Below are 17,262 nucleotides of genomic sequence, written 5' to 3'. Positions count from 1 at the left end.
TCGGCGCTGAACGCAGAGACTGATGGGGGGCTGGATCTAAGGACCCTGAGATCATGACCTGAGCCAAAACCAAGCACCTTTACCATGTATTTTATCTTTTTTTTTTTAAGATTTTATTGATTTATTTGACAGACAGAGATCACAAGTAGGCAGAGAGGCAAGCAGAGAGAAAGGGGCAGGGAGCAGGCTCCCTGCCGAGCAGAGAGCCCCATGCGGGGCTCAATCCCAGGACCCTGATATTATGACCTGAGCCAAAGGCAGAGGCTTAACCCACTGAGCTACCAGGCGCCCCTCATGTATTTTATCTTAAGCAACAGCTGATTTACTGAGGCGTCTATGTAGTAAGTAAAATGGAATGTAAAATCACTTGTCAGTATCTATTTTTTTTAGGAGAAAATACTGCATATCAAAACTGGGTTTGCATTTAAGTTGCCAGCTTAACTGCGGCAAATCATTTACAACTATGACATAAGGCTGTTTTAAAGGTTTATACTCTTTTTGCTAAAAATACTAGACTGCAAAAACATTTACGTAATACATAAAGGGAATGTATGAATTAAAGTCAATCCTTGAATTTAGCACATTTTCATCAGGGATTAAACTAATGTTCCATTTTAAATTTCAGGTCGAAGAAAAAGATTCACACATGTTATACACAAGGACAATTTTAATCCTCCATTATCCTGCAGTAACATCCACTGCTGGCTTTATATGGATTAAAACTGCATTTGCCAAGAACTGTGAACATTGAGAATCTTTACATGAAGTCACATGGTTGATACAGGCACAGACATCTTCCAGCACCAACAGAATACATACACAACACATACTAAATGGTCTTGATGGATAAATTTGCTTCATCAGATACTCCTACTATTTAGTAAAATTCACAGTTAATGCAGAATTTCGTTTTCTTAATTTGCATCTTTATTACACATTTTTTCCTAAGATTTTAATTATTTAAAAAACCACTCATTCATTCAAGGTTGTAATTTGCATGGCAATAAACAATGGGTTCTGAATTTCTTAAAGGTGTCTATTAGCGATTTAAAATAGCAGGGGTTTTCTTTTTAATTTGCAAAGCCTAACTTAAGACCTTTATAAAAACAAAGTTTAAATTCATTCAGTGCATTCATTAAAACTCACTGTCACTGTTTCTCTTCTGAGGAAGACTCATTTCAATTGCTATTTCCCAGATTTCATAAATATATTGAGTATCGGTGTATATTCTTTTCAACTGGCTAGCAGGATTTCACTCCCAGAATTGATAGCCAGAACAAGAACTCGGCAGCATCTCTTTATGACCTTCCACTCAAAACAGTAATAGTAACGTATAAAATGAATTTGGGGTCTGCCCCCCCCCCACTTAAAATCACCAAACAGGTTTCCGAAGTATTTCTGGAAAATATTAAAAATATATGCGTAATATTTTACCATATGGTGCACCATCATTCTTTAACCATTTCCCCATTGTTCCATTTGTATCAGTTCCAATTTTTTTTGTATTTATGAGGAACACTGCGATGACCACCCTCACCCACGGTTTTAAGCAAGAACGATTCTATCTTTAGGATAATGTCAACTAAGTGGCTTACTGGGTCAGACTGCAGATGGGTTTTAAGGCTTTAATATACTTTACCAAATAATCTCCAGAAGAGTGTGAACAAGGCCTACCAACATTAAGTTAATGTGACCACAAAGTGGACTTGGTTGGTAACAATGAAGCAAATTCAACCACAAATCTATTAGATGCCCAAGCATCTCAAAACTATCACACCAAAGAAGCAAGGAGACAATTATTAATGGTGATGAAGCCAAAATTCAAATTTTTTAAAATATTACTCAGCTTTAAATCATGATTTCACTAAATCATGATTGCTTTAAGATAATGAACAGAAAAGTTTTGCACCAAAAAATCTAGTGTTTTTCCAAAAATAAAAAGTTAATAAGAGAAAGAGAAAAGTCAGTACCAAATGACCAAAAATTTTTATTTGACTAAATTCTATTTCATGCATAAGCATGACAGTCTCCCCTGTTTATTAGACTTTGGCAATAAAAAAAAGAAGCAGCCTTATACAGAACAGTGAAAATGCCAAGGGTGAGGGTAATCTACAGTTTTACTGTAGGATAAATATATATATTTTTAAAAGGCCTCTCTCCCTTTGGCCATATCAACTCTCAGTTCAGATCATTAAATAGAGACAAATTTTCAAAATCACTTCTTTACTTCTCCAAGATCTTCAATGCTATCATCATCCACCTATAAAACACAAATAATTACATCACATGAACTGTGGTATCAGATAAGCAACTTGCTTTAAAAACATATCCACAGGTGCACATGTTCTATCTACTCACCTCTGGCCATTTTTCCTGAATGACATCAATTATGTCATCTGTAAAGTCTCCCTGAATGATGATTTCATCCTCTCCTGTTACTGAGGCACCACAGGAGAATTTTTGAGCAAAAAATCTTTGTGCTTCTTTAAGATCAATTTCTGTTATTTAAAAAAAAAGAACAAGTGTATAATTAAAATTATATATCAAAAGTATTTTTCAAGTTTGAAATTTTAAAGATTTTATTTATTTATTTGACAGAGAGATAGAAGAGCACAAGTAAGCAGAGCGGCAGGCAGAGGGAGAGGGGAAGCAGGCTCTCCATGGAGCAGGGAGCCCAATGTGAGGCTCCATCCCAGGACCCTCAGATCATGACCTGAGCCGAAGGCAGACACACTTATCCAACTAAGCCACCCAGGCACCCCCCATTTTAAAATTTAATCTGTATCTTAATTTCATAAAACAGAATGCCTTAACAGGTTTTATATTCCTCTCATGATAATTACAAACTACCACAGGCAGTGGTGGTCTTAACCATTCAACTTGTATTTTCAAGGTCAAATAAAGCTTCGGTACATAAAAATAGCATTATTTGGGGGGGATGGAGTAACCCGGTATGATGGGCATTAAGGAGGGGACGTGACGTAATGAACACTGGCTGTTATATGCAATTGATGAATCACTGAACTCTACCTCTGAAACTAATAATACACTCTATGTTAATGAATTGAAGTAAAAATTTAAAAAAAAAGATGCATTCTATCTCTCTCACACACACACACACACAAACATTATTCATACCATTTTTAACTCATATAGTAAGACCAAAGTAAATCCAGGAACACATTAATTCCAGGCATTAACATATACATTTCCAAGTACAATGTAGTTCTTCTGTTTATCCCTTCTTAAAAGAGTAATAGTTAGAGCAGGGAACAAATCTATTACCTAATGACTGTTTTTCAACTGTGTTGTCACAGGAAGGGACCTTGGTTTACAATTTCACTGTTCATTCAAGGCTTCCAGAAGGAGCTCTGAAGCAGGACATTCTGCTGATATCCACATTCCCTCACCCTCTGCTACTGTTCTCAGAGGGTACAAGCCATTCTGCAGCCTTTTGCCATCTAGCCTGCAGGGACAGAGGAGCAGGACTGATAGGCCTCAAAAGGAATCCTACCTAACACTCCTCATTCCACATAAAATATGTTCAAGCAGGTCCTCTGTAAAGGAAAAAGTTAAACTAGTTCCCTTTGCTAAACATTTTTAAATTTCTTCAAAATCTGATTTTGAAGCTATACTTAGACATGCAAAATCTCATTTTGTGTCTTCTTAGCAAAAAATAGACCTGTAAAATTTTCATGATGCCAGATTAAAAAAGAGACAGAGCAAGACAGAGACAGAGAGAGGGAGGGAGACAGAGACTATAGTTCACACATTTTAAACATACTTAAACTTGAACTCACCAAAAGTTGCAAGGCCACATACTCTTGTTACATATTTCTTCTTTGCTCTAGGAATTTTGGCTATCGTAACTTTTTGTGGTACAGTCTTCTTTTTTTGCTTTATTTGACCCCTTCCACCTTTATTTATTAAAAAAAAAAGAGTTCCACATCAATTGTTTTGGTCATAAAGAATACCGTCTTAAGCTTATTAATTTTCAAAAAATACCAAATATTAATTTCTAAAGTTTCTTCTTCTAACACAAAACTAATAAACATATGCGTGAGTATTCATTCAATAAATATTTATTAAGTAATATGTACCAAGCACTGCACCAAGGGCTGAGGACACAAAGATGAACAGAAGAAAACATAGTCCCTGCCCTCCAGGGACTCTCAGTCTAGTCAAAGAGACAAAAAAAAGTTTAATAATTACTACAACTGATATATACTTTGAACAGGAATCATGAATACTGCACACCACCATGGCTTTGCAGAAGAATGGCTTATTCAGCTTCTGGAGAACAGAAAAGCTTTCCCAGAAGAAATGGCATCTAAGTTCTTATAGAAGGACTGGAGAGATACAGTAAGAAAGGCTATCCCAGGAGAAAAAAATAGTGCAGAAATAAGAGAAGGCATTATACTTGAGAACTACAATTGTCTCGATGAAGGATGCTTATGGATATGTTGGAGATAAAGCCAGAAAAGTGAACAATTACCTACCAAAGAACCAGCAAGACAAGCTTTGTTATTTGATTTTATATTGAGGCAAAAGAAAAGCCACTGAATGAATGAAGGAGTTGGAAAAAAAAAAAAAAGATTAGGTTTTAGGAGATCAGTCTATAGCATGGAGGGTGAGCCTTTGAGGATTAAGGCCAGCAGAGAGCTAATGCAGACTCCTACATTAGTTTAGGTGGAAATTAATCAAAATCTAACAAAGCAGTCATAAAGGTAATATCGACTAGGCACAGGACAGATTAAGAAGAAGAAATAACAGAATTTAGAACTCACTGAAAGGAATTAAAACTCAATAAATTAAGGAAGATGACTAAAACAAAACAAAACAAACAAACAAAAAACTGATTAAGAGGACCAAAGAAGGGAGGTCTGGGTGGTTCACTCAGTTAAGCAGCCGCCTTTGGTTCAGGTCATGATCCCAGGGTCTGAGGATCTAGCCCTGAATCACGCTCCTTGCTCAGCAGGAAGCCTGCTTCTCCAGACTCTGCCTGACACTCCCCCTGCTTGTAATCTCTCTCCCTCTGACAAACAAAATCTTTAAAAAATAAAAAAGGAGCAAAGAAAGAGAACCCTAGGCAAGTGTCAGGTTCTGGCTCATATGAATGGATCAAGTATGCTGTCAAAAGCCAAAAGACATAGATTTGGGACTTAGTAAGTTTGGTTTTCTTGGAAATACTGCATTTGAGGTGCCTGTGGGAGATAAGGCCAGGACTAGAGGTACAGATTTAGGAATTTCAAGCGGGTAGAGTGGTGTCAGAAGTTAGGGATGTGAGGGGCGCCTGGGTGGCTCAGTGTTGGTTAAGCCGCTGCCTTCAGCTCAGGTCATGATCTCAGGGTGCTGGGATCGAGTCCCGCATTGGGCTCTCTGCTCAGCAGGGAGCCTGCTTCCCTCTATCTCTCTCTCTGCCTGCCTCTCCTTCTACTTGTGATCTCTCTCTGTCAAATAAATAAATAAAATCTTTAAAAATAAAATAAAAAATAAAATAAAATAAAATAAAAATAAAAATAAAAAAAAAGAAGTTAGGGATGTGAAAGAATCACTCAGGGAACAAACTACAGAATGAGGTAAGAGGGCTGAGCACAGGATCCTGGGAAATACATCTTCTTAGGGACAGAAGGGAGAAGAGAAGCCTGCACGGAAGACCAAAGAGGAGTGAGCGGCAGGGAGGATGAAGAAAGTCTGTTGCAAAAACCAAGGAAGTATATGACATTTCAAAGGGCGTGCTCGAATGCTCTTATTGCTTGGCAACTATTGAGCCACTGATGACCCCTACGAGAGGAATTTCAGTGGTGGGACAGTTAGCTTAGGGTGGAATGAGGCATAACAATGAAGGACAGAAGAGCAAGGGCAGTGAGTCTAGTCTTACTACAAAAGTCTGGCTAAGAAGGGCAGGGCAAGGGATAAGGTAAACAATAGGCTCTTGGGGGAATTTTTCTTGAAAGATGCATAGTCCTTATTTATAAGCTAATTTTAGTCATAGGGGAGAATAATTAAGGCAGAAGAAGAAGGCAGGGACAGGATCCAGAGAATAGGAATTCATTTCAGAAGCAGGTAGAGAGATATTAAAAAAAAAAAATTTAACCAAGCTGACAACATGAGAGAAGAAAATCTTTTATCCATGTCCTCAACTCTAACTAAATAAATAAGGTAACAAGGTAACAAATAAGGTAATAAACAAGGTATCAACGTTTTCATGTCATAAACAAGTTGGCTGCTTGCTTTTTGCATATGAACACAGCAAATAAAGTATGTTTTCTTAGGTCCAGTTTACTGTAAAAGCCCAAATCATATGACATCCAGTCATCCTGAGAGCAGGAGTCTGTGTGTACAGGGTACACATATGGAACTACGGCCACAAGGAGACATTACTGGCTTTGGGACTGTCCTCATTATGTATTTCCTCTGACAGAGAGAAGGTGTGTTTATATAAATGAAGTCACAGATTTAGGCCTTACCTCTCTTCTGCTTTTTCTTTTCTTCCTCTTCCCCTGCTGTGCCTTGACCCTCCGTAATTCCAGATTCTTGCTTCGGTGAATTTTCTAGATGTTAACAATGAAATCCAAAAGCATTAACATTACTTCAAAATAACCTTAAAAAAAATCACCTTTGAGCAACTTCATACACAAATAAGGCATCTTGCCAACAACTAAGCATGCTGTTTCTAAAGCAAATGATTACATTGCTAAATTCCTATCTACTCTAATTCTGGTCATTATGATTAAGTGCATGATGATATATGAAGATTAGGATCCTTTCAGCACAAAAAAAGGAGGACAAACCACTCAGACTCTGCAGGCATGTTTACATCTAAACGTACTAACCTAGGTAACAGAAGTCTGGGCCTAAGAAGACTCCTTCCTCGGGTCTTATCACATCCTAGGCAGTCACTCCTCGCCTGACCATGACCACACAGACTATAACGCCCAACTTTAGGGTTCTTATCCAACCACAGAAATGACTGTAGCTACTATCCAAAAAGACGTTCTATGCAGTTTCAGGGGTTGTGACTCTTAGAGACAATCTGACAAAGCAGCAAAATAGTGGAATAACATCAGGGACATCTAATAGGCCTGTTTCCAGCCCAGGCTCTCCCTTCTTCCTGCTTCTGCCTTCATTTCCTCCCATCTTGTAAGAGAAGCCAACAGTTTTAACAAAATGAAGAAATCTGTTCTCTGCAGTCTTCCTTTCCTCTGGCAAGAGCAACTCCATTCTTCTAGTTGCCAAAACCCTAGATGCCTCCTTTTCTCACATCCCACATGCAGTACATCAGAAAGTCCTGTCAGCTCTACCTTCAAAACAAATCGAGAATCTGCCTACATTCCCCGCCTCCACTGCTACCACTCTAGCAGGTCACCGACATCTCCTGATGTGATTACAGCCCAGCCTCTCATCTGCTCTACCTTCAAAACACATCGAGATGGGGCGCCTGGGTGGCTGAGTGGGTTAAAGCCTCTGCCTTCGGCTCAATCATGATCCCAGAGTCCTGGGATCGTGCCCGTATGGGGCTTTCTGCTCAGCAGGGAGTCTGCTCTCTCTCTGCCTACTTGTGATCTCTATCAAATAAATAAATAAAATCTTTGAAAAAAGAAAACACATGGAGAATCTGCCTACATTCCTCGCCTCCACTGCTACCATTCTAGCAGGTCACTGTGGTCTCCTGACTTGATTATGGCCATAGCCTCTAATCTGCTCTCCCTATATTGCCTGTGCCCTCTTCAGTCTATTCTTTAGCACAGTGGCCAAGAGATGCTGTTCAAACAAAAAAGTCAGACCTTACTGCTCTTCTGTTCAAACCTCTTCTGATAGTTCCACATCTCATTCTGAGTAAAAGCTAAGACTAGGCCTTTAGGGTGTGGTCCTCCATTAGCTCTCTGACTTCATCTCTGACCCTTCCCCACCCCCTCGATAAGCTCTAGACACGAAGGCTTCCTTGGTGTTTCCTGAATGACAGGTAAGCTTTTACCTTAGGGCCTTTGTACTTGCCCCACACCTGGAATATTCGTCCAGATATCCAAATGACTCACTCCCTCACTTCCTTTAGGTCTTTGTTCAAATGCAGTCTTTTCAGCAAAATCTTTCCTGCCACTACCTAAAATTTCAAATTCTTTCCCCAGTAAGTCTTATCTCCCCATTCCCTGCTCATCACTATCTAACATAGTTATTTTATTTCTTATTTTACTTTGTCTCCCCTTTCTGATAGAATTTCCAAAGAGCAGATCTTTTGCTTACTGCTTTATCCCCAGCATCTAAAACAAAGTGTACATATAGTATGCTCACAAGGAGTAATTTGTTAAATGAATGAATGAAAACACATTTGCTCCTAAACCTTCTTCTAAACTTCTCATAAGAAGTTATTCTAAACTGTGTCAGAGAGGTTAAGACACATGAAGCAGTGTATGACTCTATATAAGGAATTTTAACCCAAGAAAGTAAAATGGTTTTGAAGCTAATTGGTATAAATACAATTCTGTAATTGTATTTATACAATTTAGTGCTACTAAAGGAGCACGTTCATATCTTTAAAATAATGCCTTATGTGCATTTGTTTCAGATGTACAAACATTCAGATGAAAGAAAAAAATGTTCATACCTACAGTAAGTTTTGCAAACTCATTTGGAAAATTCTTCTCTAACCACTGTCGACATTTAGCAACATCAGGCATATATTCACAGTACTGGGGGAGTGGGGGCGGGGAGAACAAATTGAGTCACAACAGAACATTTTCAATCAACCAGTACATCTTAATTCATGACCTATTATCTGCTATATTAAGAATGATAAAACCAACTACTCCCACCCTACATTTTATCCACAGGAATTCTGTATTCCACCAGGAAATGCCCCATAAGAAATTGGGATTTTTAAAAGGATTAAGCAGCTCCTCACTGTAGTAATCAAAACAGAAGAGCCATTAGAAAAAGGAGCAAAGAGAAAAAAACGAGCATGTTCACTTCTTGCTTTGGGCACACAGGTGTCTCACTATTTTTGTGACTTGCCCACAGATCCTGACTCAGAAGCTTATTTACAGAAAATCTTATACATAATTTTAACTTATACTTTCCTCTGCTTAGACATTAGATTTTGGCTTTAAGGCTAATCTAGTTTTCTTAGGTAACTATCTGTAAGTTCCAAGCAAAAGTCCAAACCGTATAGCCAAGTACAAAAGATGTACACATATGATACAAAGACTAAAGAAAACAATGTGTAAGACCATAAAATTATTCTAACCCAAAGCTCTCTATAAAAAGTTGAAACTCAACTATCGAATGACAGAACATGAAAAATAAAGTTCTCAGGCTAGCTCTAAAAATCAATGACTTCAAATGCAGAAGGTAAAAAAAGAAAAGAACTTTAAAAGGACTTACCTCTGTTGGTAATGAACAGACTGGGAAAATGGGAGAGAAAAAAGATTAGAAAATTTTAATATATAAACACACATGGTTCACCCCAACTTTTATTTTAAATTGGACAAAATGCTTCATTTCTATTTTTTCCTATAATTCTGTATCACTTTTCAAACACCACCCATCTTTTTTTTTTTTTTGGAGGTAAAAGCCACATGGTTCATAGAGATATTCTATTTTTTGTTTGTTTGTTTTTAATCTAAAGAAGACCATAACCTTCAGTTGGTGGGACACCAAACTGTACTATCCTGCATATCTTAAGGTTTTACCATAACCACTTCAATGGGTCTGAAGTTAAGCTGAAAACAATTCCCAACACAACAAAGCTTGAAAGGAAATGGTTATTTCCTTCGATAGTTTTACCAAAACGGCCACCAGTTTTTATTCATACTAACACATTCATAGACTTCAGTAGCACTTTTGCTACTATTTCTTTGCAATATACGTTTCCTTTTCTTTTTCATATTGTGCTACATAAGATAATGCAACTGTAAAGCTAGAGGGAACACGGGTCCAATCCTGTCCTCGTATAGGCTACATGGGCTAAGAACTAGAAGAACTCAAAAGGTTTCCCAATTTTAAACAGAGCTGTTACTGGGTCAACCATTTTGTTTTTATTTTTAAGGTGAAGAACCGAATAGCTCAGTGTGCCCAATATCCTGAGATTTGTGACGGAGAAGAGGGCCAGTACAGCATTACTCATCACAGCAATTACTGTTACATGCATGATTATGTGTCACCACCACCACCACCCTGTAAGTAAGAATCACATCTGCATTAGCGATAGGTAAGTAACCTGCTGCATTTGGTTAGTAGAACAGGATTTGAACCCTGGTCAGTTTCTGAAGCCCTTAACCATGAAATCAGATTACATGACACACACAGATAGTGTAGCTGTGTGCCAGCCACGTGACTGTGGTATGCCTTCTCCTCATCCCACCATTACGTTTTTTACATCTGAAGCTCTAAAAAAGGTTCAACAGCTCAGCCGAGGACTAAGGTGGTAGGTATGTGGCAGAAGAAATTGAGCACCTTTTTATTTCTTCTTGTTGTTGTTTTCTATTTATTTATTTATTTTCTTACATATGACGTATTTATTTGCCCCAAGGGTACAGGTCTGTGAATCATCAGTCTTACACATTTCACAGCACTCACCATAGCACATACCCTCCCTGCTATCCATAACCCTGCCCCCACAGCCCCCCCCCCCCCCAACACCCCCCCCCCCCCCCCCCCCGCCACCCTCAGTTTGTTTTGAGAGGTAAGAGTCTCTTATGGTTTGTCTCCCTCCCAATCCCATCTTGTTTCATTTTTTTCCCTCCCTACCCACCATGGCCCCGAGCTCTGCCTCTCAAATTCCTCATATCAGAGTGATCATATGGTAATTGTCTCTGATTGACTTATTTTGCTTAGCATAATACCCTCTAGTTCTACCTATGTTGCTGCAAATGGCAAGATTTCCTTTCTTTTTTTTTTTTAAAGATTTTATTTATTTATTTGACAGACAGAGATCACAAGTAGGCAGAGAAGCAGGCAGATAGAGAGGAAGGGAAGCAGGCCCCCTGCTGAGCAGAGAGCCCGACGCAGGACTCGATCCCAGGACCCTGAGATCATGACCCGAGCGGAAGGCAGCCGCCCAACCCACTGAGCCACCCAGGTGCCCAAGATTTCCTTTCTTTTGATAGCTGCATAGTACTCCATTGTGTGTGTGTGTATGTGTGTGTGTGTGTGTGTGTGTGTGTGTGTGCAGGCGGGCATGCACACACCCACACACCCACACCCACACCCCACATCTTCTTTATCCATTCATATGTTGATGGACATCTAGGTTCCTTCCATACTTTGGCTATTGTTGACATTGCTGCTATAAAGATTCAGGTAGCACCTTTTTATTTCAAGCGTGGAGATCTTTCTACCAAAGCTCTCCCTGGTTAAACAGAGCTCTACAATCCTCACAGTTCAAGTTCAAATACCAGTAGGTGCAGATATTCAGCCACACTTTCAGGATACAATTATAGGTTAAATACCATTATAGCAAATACTAAAGCTATAAAACTTTGTATGCCACTTCAAAGAATATTCAGTTCAACAAAATTCTAATACAATGAAAACATCTGGACAGTTCACTGTTACTTTTTTTTTTTTAAGGTTTTATTTATTTGACAGAGACATAGTGAGAGAGGGAACACAGGCAGGGGGAGTAGGAAAGGGAGAAGCAGGCTTCCTGCTAAGCAGGGAGCCTGATGCAGGGCTCCATCCCAAGACCCTGGGATCATGACTGGAGCCGAAGGAAGACGCTTACGGACTGAGCTACACAGGCACCCCTGTTACTTGCTTTTAAAGTCAAATTCCTGGGACGCCTAGGTGGCTCAATTGGTTAAGCATCTGCCTTTGGCTCCAGTCAGACGCTTTGGCTCCCAGGACCCTGAGATCAAGTCCCTTATCGGGCTTGCTGCTCGGGGAGAAGCCTACTTCTCCTTTCCCTCTGCTGCTGTTCCCCCTACTTGTGTGCTCTATCTCTCTCTCTCTCAAATAAATACAATCTTTAGTAAATAAATAAATAAAGTCAATTAATTTCCCTTTCTGTAAACCACTCCTTTTCGACATGCCGATCTAGCAGTTACCATCAAACATGGCATCACTCATAGTGCAATTCCCTGACATTATGTACTTGCTGATGTGATGCAACATGAAGAACAAGTCATCATCAGCCATGAAACTTTCTGCTACGGTCTGAATGTTTGTGTCCCCTCAAAATTACTATGTTGAAATCCTATAATCCAGTGTGATGGCATTAGAAGGTGGAGCCTTTGGGTGTATTATTCATTCTTCCCTACAGCCTTCCGAAGTAGGCTCTTTTTTTTCTTCCTTTTTTTTTTTTTTTAAAGGTTTTATTATTTATTTGACAGAGAGAGAGATCACAAGTAGGCAGAGAGAGAAGGGGAAGCAGGCTCCCCGCTGAGCAGAGAGCTGGATGCGGGGCTCGATCCCAGGACCCTGAGATCATGACCTGAGCTGAAGGCAAAGGCTTAACCCACAGAGCCACCCAGGCGCCCCTGAAGTAGGCTCTTTAACAGATGAGGGAACTGGCTGAGGTCACACAAGTAAATGGCTGGGGCAGGATTCAAATTCAGGAGTCTGAAGTCATAATCCTGAAGACAAAATGTTTCCCCAGAAAGGACACCATCCTACCTACCTGTTTCTCACTCTACTCCAACCAGCACTGTTACAATCAGCCCTTTCTTTTCCCTCTCTCCTGAGGACACTATATTAAATCTTACCACCATACTGTTCTTGTGAATTCCTTCACCCTTCCTTGCAAATTCCACCCTGTATTTAAGGCTTCTCATTTCCTTGGAAATTTCCCTACTTCCCTCTGAACAAAGATCCCTGCTCTTCCTCAACTCCTAATTCATAGCTACACTCAGTACTGTTTAATTTAGCATTTAATACTCAGAGCTTCTCCTACAACTAGACCATAAACTCCTTGAGGAAGTACCTTGTCCCCAGCTTAGTGCCTGGGACATCAATAAAAACTAGGAGGGAAATGAAAATAAACCCTTCTTGAAAAGGTTAGGGACCTCTGGTTAACACAAATTATCACAGGGGGGCTCGTATTTTTTGCAGTTGTTCAAAAGCCACTTTAGGAGTCACATAAGCAATTTAACAAGAAGGTTTTCACATACCATATTTCATCAATGCTAAATTTTTTTTTTTAAGATTTTTTTTTTGGGGACGCCTGGGTGGCTCAGTTGGTTGGACGACTGCCTTCGGCTCAGGTCATGATCCCGGAGTCCCGGGATTGAGTCCCGCATCAGGCTCCCAGTTCCACAGGGAGTCTGCTTCTCTCTCTCTGACCTTCTTCTCGCTCATGTTCTCTCTTCTCACTGTCTCTCTCTCAAATAAATAAATAAAATCTTAAAAAAAAAAAAAAAATTCTTTTTTTAAAGATTTTATTTATTTATTTATTTGACAGATAGATCACAAGTAGGCAGAGAGGCAGGCAGAGAGAGAGGGGGAAGCAGGCTCCCCGCTGAAAAGAGAGCCCGATGCGGGGCTCGATTCCAGGACGCTGGGAGCATGACCCGAGCCGAAGGCAGAGGCTTTAACCCACTGAGCCACCCAGGTGCCCCTTTTTTTAAGATTTTATTTACTTATTTGACACAGAGAGAGAGATCACAAGTAGGCAGAGAGGCAGGCAGAGAGAGATAGGGAAGCAGGCACCCTGCTGAGCAGACAGCCTGATGTGGGGCTCGATCCCAGGACCGAGATCATGACCTGAGCCAGAGGCAGAGGCTTAGCCCACTGAGCCACCCAGGCGCCCCAATCAATGCTAAATTTTTTATAGGGATTATTTTATAATTATGGCATGTTAATTTGACAATTTTCTTTCTTAGTAGAACATAAAATAGTGGTGAATCTTATAAAACATGGAGTCTTAGATTAGATGAAATAGAGTACAAAAATCAATAGCTCTTTACCAGTTGACAAAGATAAATACACTATACTAAACTAGTATAGTTCTCTAATAATAAAACTTACTGTACTATGTTCTTGTGTTAGTTGCTATATCAGAAGCTTTACACAAATCACCTTAGGACATAATCATCATTTCATTATACAGACCTTAAGAAACACACCTTTAATCCTTAAATGAATTAGGTAACTTGCCCAAGGTCACATAGCTGGTAATGCTGGAGTCAGGATGCAGACACTAGTCTGTGACTCCAAAGGCAAACAAGATGACCAAGTAAGACTAGTATCGTAACAAAACTCAATCAACCCTATAAAAAGTTTCTCTGCCTTATTCTCACTGAGGTATTTTATAATTTTTACTCTCGAAGATATCCGACAAATACCAAGTTGACAACATTTTTTTAACTCAGTGATATCCCCTCTCCTTCGGTAGTAAACTAAACTCCAGATGATGTCTCTTATTATACTTAAAAAATGTAAAGTCTCCAAACACAAGGACCTTTCTCGACTTATCCAATCACTACTCAGTCCCTGGCACCTAAAACACTGTGAGGCACCAAGTAAGTGGTCAAAAATATTTCCTGAGAAAAATTAGTATTTCCTTGCCCCCTCTGCTATCCTGTACCTTCAGATTTTTCTGAAACTTTGCAAAATGCTAATAAAATCAGAACCATTTCCAATTCAAATATTTCTGCATTGAAAATGAGGGAAATGGGGCCCCTGGGTGCCTCAGTGGGTTGAGCCTCTGCCCAGCTCGGGTCGTGATCTCAGGGTCCTGGGATCGGGCCCGCATCAGGCTCTCTGTTTGGTAAGAGACCTGCTTCTCCCTCACCCTCTCCCTGTGCTTGTGTTCCCTCTCTCTGTGTGTCTCTGTCAGGTAAACAAATAAAACCTTTTAAAAAAAGAGAGAAAATGAGGGAAAACACTCTAAGAAAAAAAGAATCTAGATTCAATCTAACAGATATATTAGTGATGAAACCAAGAAGACTTTCCCAAGACTGTCCCATGACCCACTGTTCCAACCTCATCAACTTCCATTCCTCACTGACACCCTCCCTATCCTATATCCACACTATACTAACCCAAAGCTGCTCACTTCTCCGCAGATGTGAATCAAGTCCTTTCTTGCAGACCTGCTCACTTCATCTGGGATGCCCTTCCCCACGTCCTCACCCGGTCCTTGTCATCCCTTTAGACTCAGTATCTTCCAAGAACAACTCCTCTAATAGCCAGGCTACCAAGTAACATTAGATTGAAATCATCCATTTCCAAATCTCTATTTCTGACTGTAAGCGTCTCCAGGCCAAGTAGCAAGACACAAGTCATACACGTCAGGGGAAAAACAAGTTAACCCATGCCTCCCCTTCACCAACACCCTCCAGCCCCCAACTGAGGATTTCCCCGATAACAAAGACAGATGAGAAGAGGATTAACAGGACCAAATGTGATACTACTATCACAATGCATAAAAATAAAGGGAGCATTAAAGAGCCATTTTCTGCTTTGTAACACTTGCCTCCACAGTAAAGGACTCGAAGTGGGTAGTCTGCATCTATCTTGGTATTGCCCCTCGGGTCTCCTCTGCAATCATGCCCACCGGATTCAGAAATATCAGCAGCCATCTCCCAAACCTGTAAGCAAGGAAAATAACACATTTTCACTCTTTCGGACCAAGACCCCAAAAAGGCACTGTTCAGATGTAGCCTCACCCCTCGCACTAGCAATACCTCACCCCTAAATCTATTTCGATTCTGTTCTTAAGTGAAGGATACAAGCTGCATTAAGATTCACAAAATACACGCAATTCTGGGCACAGAACTACCAGCTCCACAGGTCTACAGGGAAGCAAGTGACAGCAGCAAAAAGACCGTGAAGAATTGGGGTGGGAGGGGGGGGTGGGGAGGGCAGCAGGGGAAAGAGGAAGCAACAGAATAATAGGATGGGGAGGATGATCCCTAGTGACGGGACAAAAGGTCTGGGGGTGATCTGGGAGGGATGCAAACTGCAGCAAAAAAAAAAAAGGCCACAAAGCAGCTGGAGGAAAAGAGGCTTAAAAAGCCTACGAAGAAGGGGTGGGTGACTAGAGGTGCCCTGGGTACAGGGTGTGGGGGCAGCTCAACGCCAAGGGAGGGACACAGGAATCAGGGAAGGGGATGGAAGTGGGAGGGGGCGGGGAGACCAGAATCTGAAGAGAGAAAATGGGGGCAGAAGAATCAGCAAGGGTCAGAATGTAAGAGCACTGGGGCGACAAGGGCGGCCAGGACTTGGGGGAGGATCTGAGGCAAAGGGGCAATCCCGGGGACACCAGAGAGGCCCATGTGGGCGGGGGTGTGGAGACGCCCGGCCCGGCCCCCTTCCGCCGGGCAGCACCTCGGCTTCCCCCACGCTCTCTACGAGCTTCTCCGAAGAGCGAAAGGCACAAGGGGTCGTTACCCGGGCGGTCGCACAACCCCCGCCGCCTCCGCTCCCGCCACTACCGCCAGCTGAAGCGACACATGCAACTCCTCTTCCCCGGCCAGGGCCGCCTGAAAGCCCGTCTGCCAGCCGCGGTCCCGCGAGACAACAAGCCTTTATCGCGAGATTCAGGCCGCCGCTGGGCGGCTGTCGCGAGAAGCCTGGAGGCGGAGGCGGAGGGGCCTTGAGGAGCATGCGCGTTTCGTTCGAGGGCGGGGCCAAGCCTCCGAACGGCTGACAGCCAGTAGGCGGTGCTCGTTACCCGCGGGAGAGAATGGGCGTTCGGCGTACTCCGCGTGGAAGCGGGCGCGGATGCAGTGGGGAAGTGAGCCGTAGTCATCAGTGACTCCCTATTAATGAGCTGGGGAATGTTGCCCCGCGTTTGGGGTGCATCCGGGAGTCCTGACTAACCTCCAGCCTGTTGGATAAGTCACTCCTCCGCGGGGAGATGGCAGCTGGAAAAGGCGTTTGGTTTCAACACCTCTCCTTGCACTGGCTGAATTATTCTGGAGATGATCATGTCAGCGCTCCTTAGATTGTTTTCATCGCCCATAATCTCACCACCCTAACAGCTGTTTTCATCGCCTTCCTCGTATTTACCTATCCTTACATGGGTTGCAAATTGGAATTAATCTCTCGGATCTCCGGCTTTCAGCAGCCAGAAGCCGGGTAGACAGAACCACACGCGGGGGTGGGGGGGAGGTTGGCGTCTCAGCTCTGCTTCCGTCTGGTTGTTTTCCTTCGGGAATTCCTCACCGAGCTCCGCCTGAGTCCCATTTGTGAGATGGGAACAACATGACAGTGCTTGCAGATCGCTGAGGGTTGGGAAAATGATGACCAAAATGTGCTTCGTAGTCGTATTTTGTTTTGTCCCCCACCTCTTTGCTTCCTTCCCTGCCAATTTCTTTTGCC

At 41.6% G+C, this 17,262-nt stretch overlaps 1 protein-coding gene across 2 annotated transcripts; it reads right to left on the bottom strand.

Moving 5' to 3' along the window:
• Positions 1 to 652: 652 nt before the first annotated feature.
• On the bottom strand, positions 653 to 16,475 carry DENR (density regulated re-initiation and release factor). 2 transcript variants are annotated; one of them, XM_044243475.1, is made up of 8 exons: positions 16,374 to 16,475; positions 15,413 to 15,527; positions 9,382 to 9,401; positions 8,606 to 8,690; positions 6,471 to 6,554; positions 3,801 to 3,917; positions 2,359 to 2,498; positions 653 to 2,260 (listed from the first exon to the last, which is right to left on the bottom strand). In XM_044243475.1, the coding sequence occupies exons 2-8, from the start codon at positions 15,516 to 15,518 to the stop codon at positions 2,216 to 2,218; spliced, it is 597 nt and encodes a 198-aa protein (XP_044099410.1). In that variant the 5' UTR covers positions 15,519 to 15,527; positions 16,374 to 16,475; the 3' UTR covers positions 653 to 2,215. The 2 variants fall into 2 exon arrangements, with proteins under 2 accessions (XP_044099410.1, XP_044099409.1); XM_044243474.1 differs by having other exon boundaries at positions 16,330 to 16,462.
• Between the last annotated feature and the right edge of the window lie 787 nt (positions 16,476 to 17,262).

The sequence above is a fragment of the Neovison vison genome, chromosome 3, assembly GCF_020171115.1.
Source record: "Neovison vison isolate M4711 chromosome 3, ASM_NN_V1, whole genome shotgun sequence".
Classification (NCBI taxonomy): Eukaryota; Metazoa; Chordata; class Mammalia; order Carnivora; family Mustelidae; genus Neogale; species Neogale vison.
This window is presented reverse-complemented; position numbering and strand designations above follow the sequence as displayed.

What these genes read in the sequence shown, in the direction of transcription:
- DENR (XM_044243475.1), bottom strand. Translation starts at nt 15,518, where the DNA reads ATGGCTGCTGATATTTCTGAATCCGGTGGGCATGATTGCAGAGGAGAC. An exon ending in TCTGTTCATTACCAACAGAG is followed by an intron (nt 8,691 to 9,381) that starts GTAAGTCCTTTT and finishes CCACTCCCCCAG; the next exon opens with TACTGTGAATATATGCCTGA. An exon ending in AAAGAAAAAGCAGAAGAGAG is followed by an intron (nt 3,918 to 6,470) that starts GTAAGGCCTAAA and finishes TAATAAATAAAG; the next exon opens with GTGGAAGGGGTCAAATAAAG.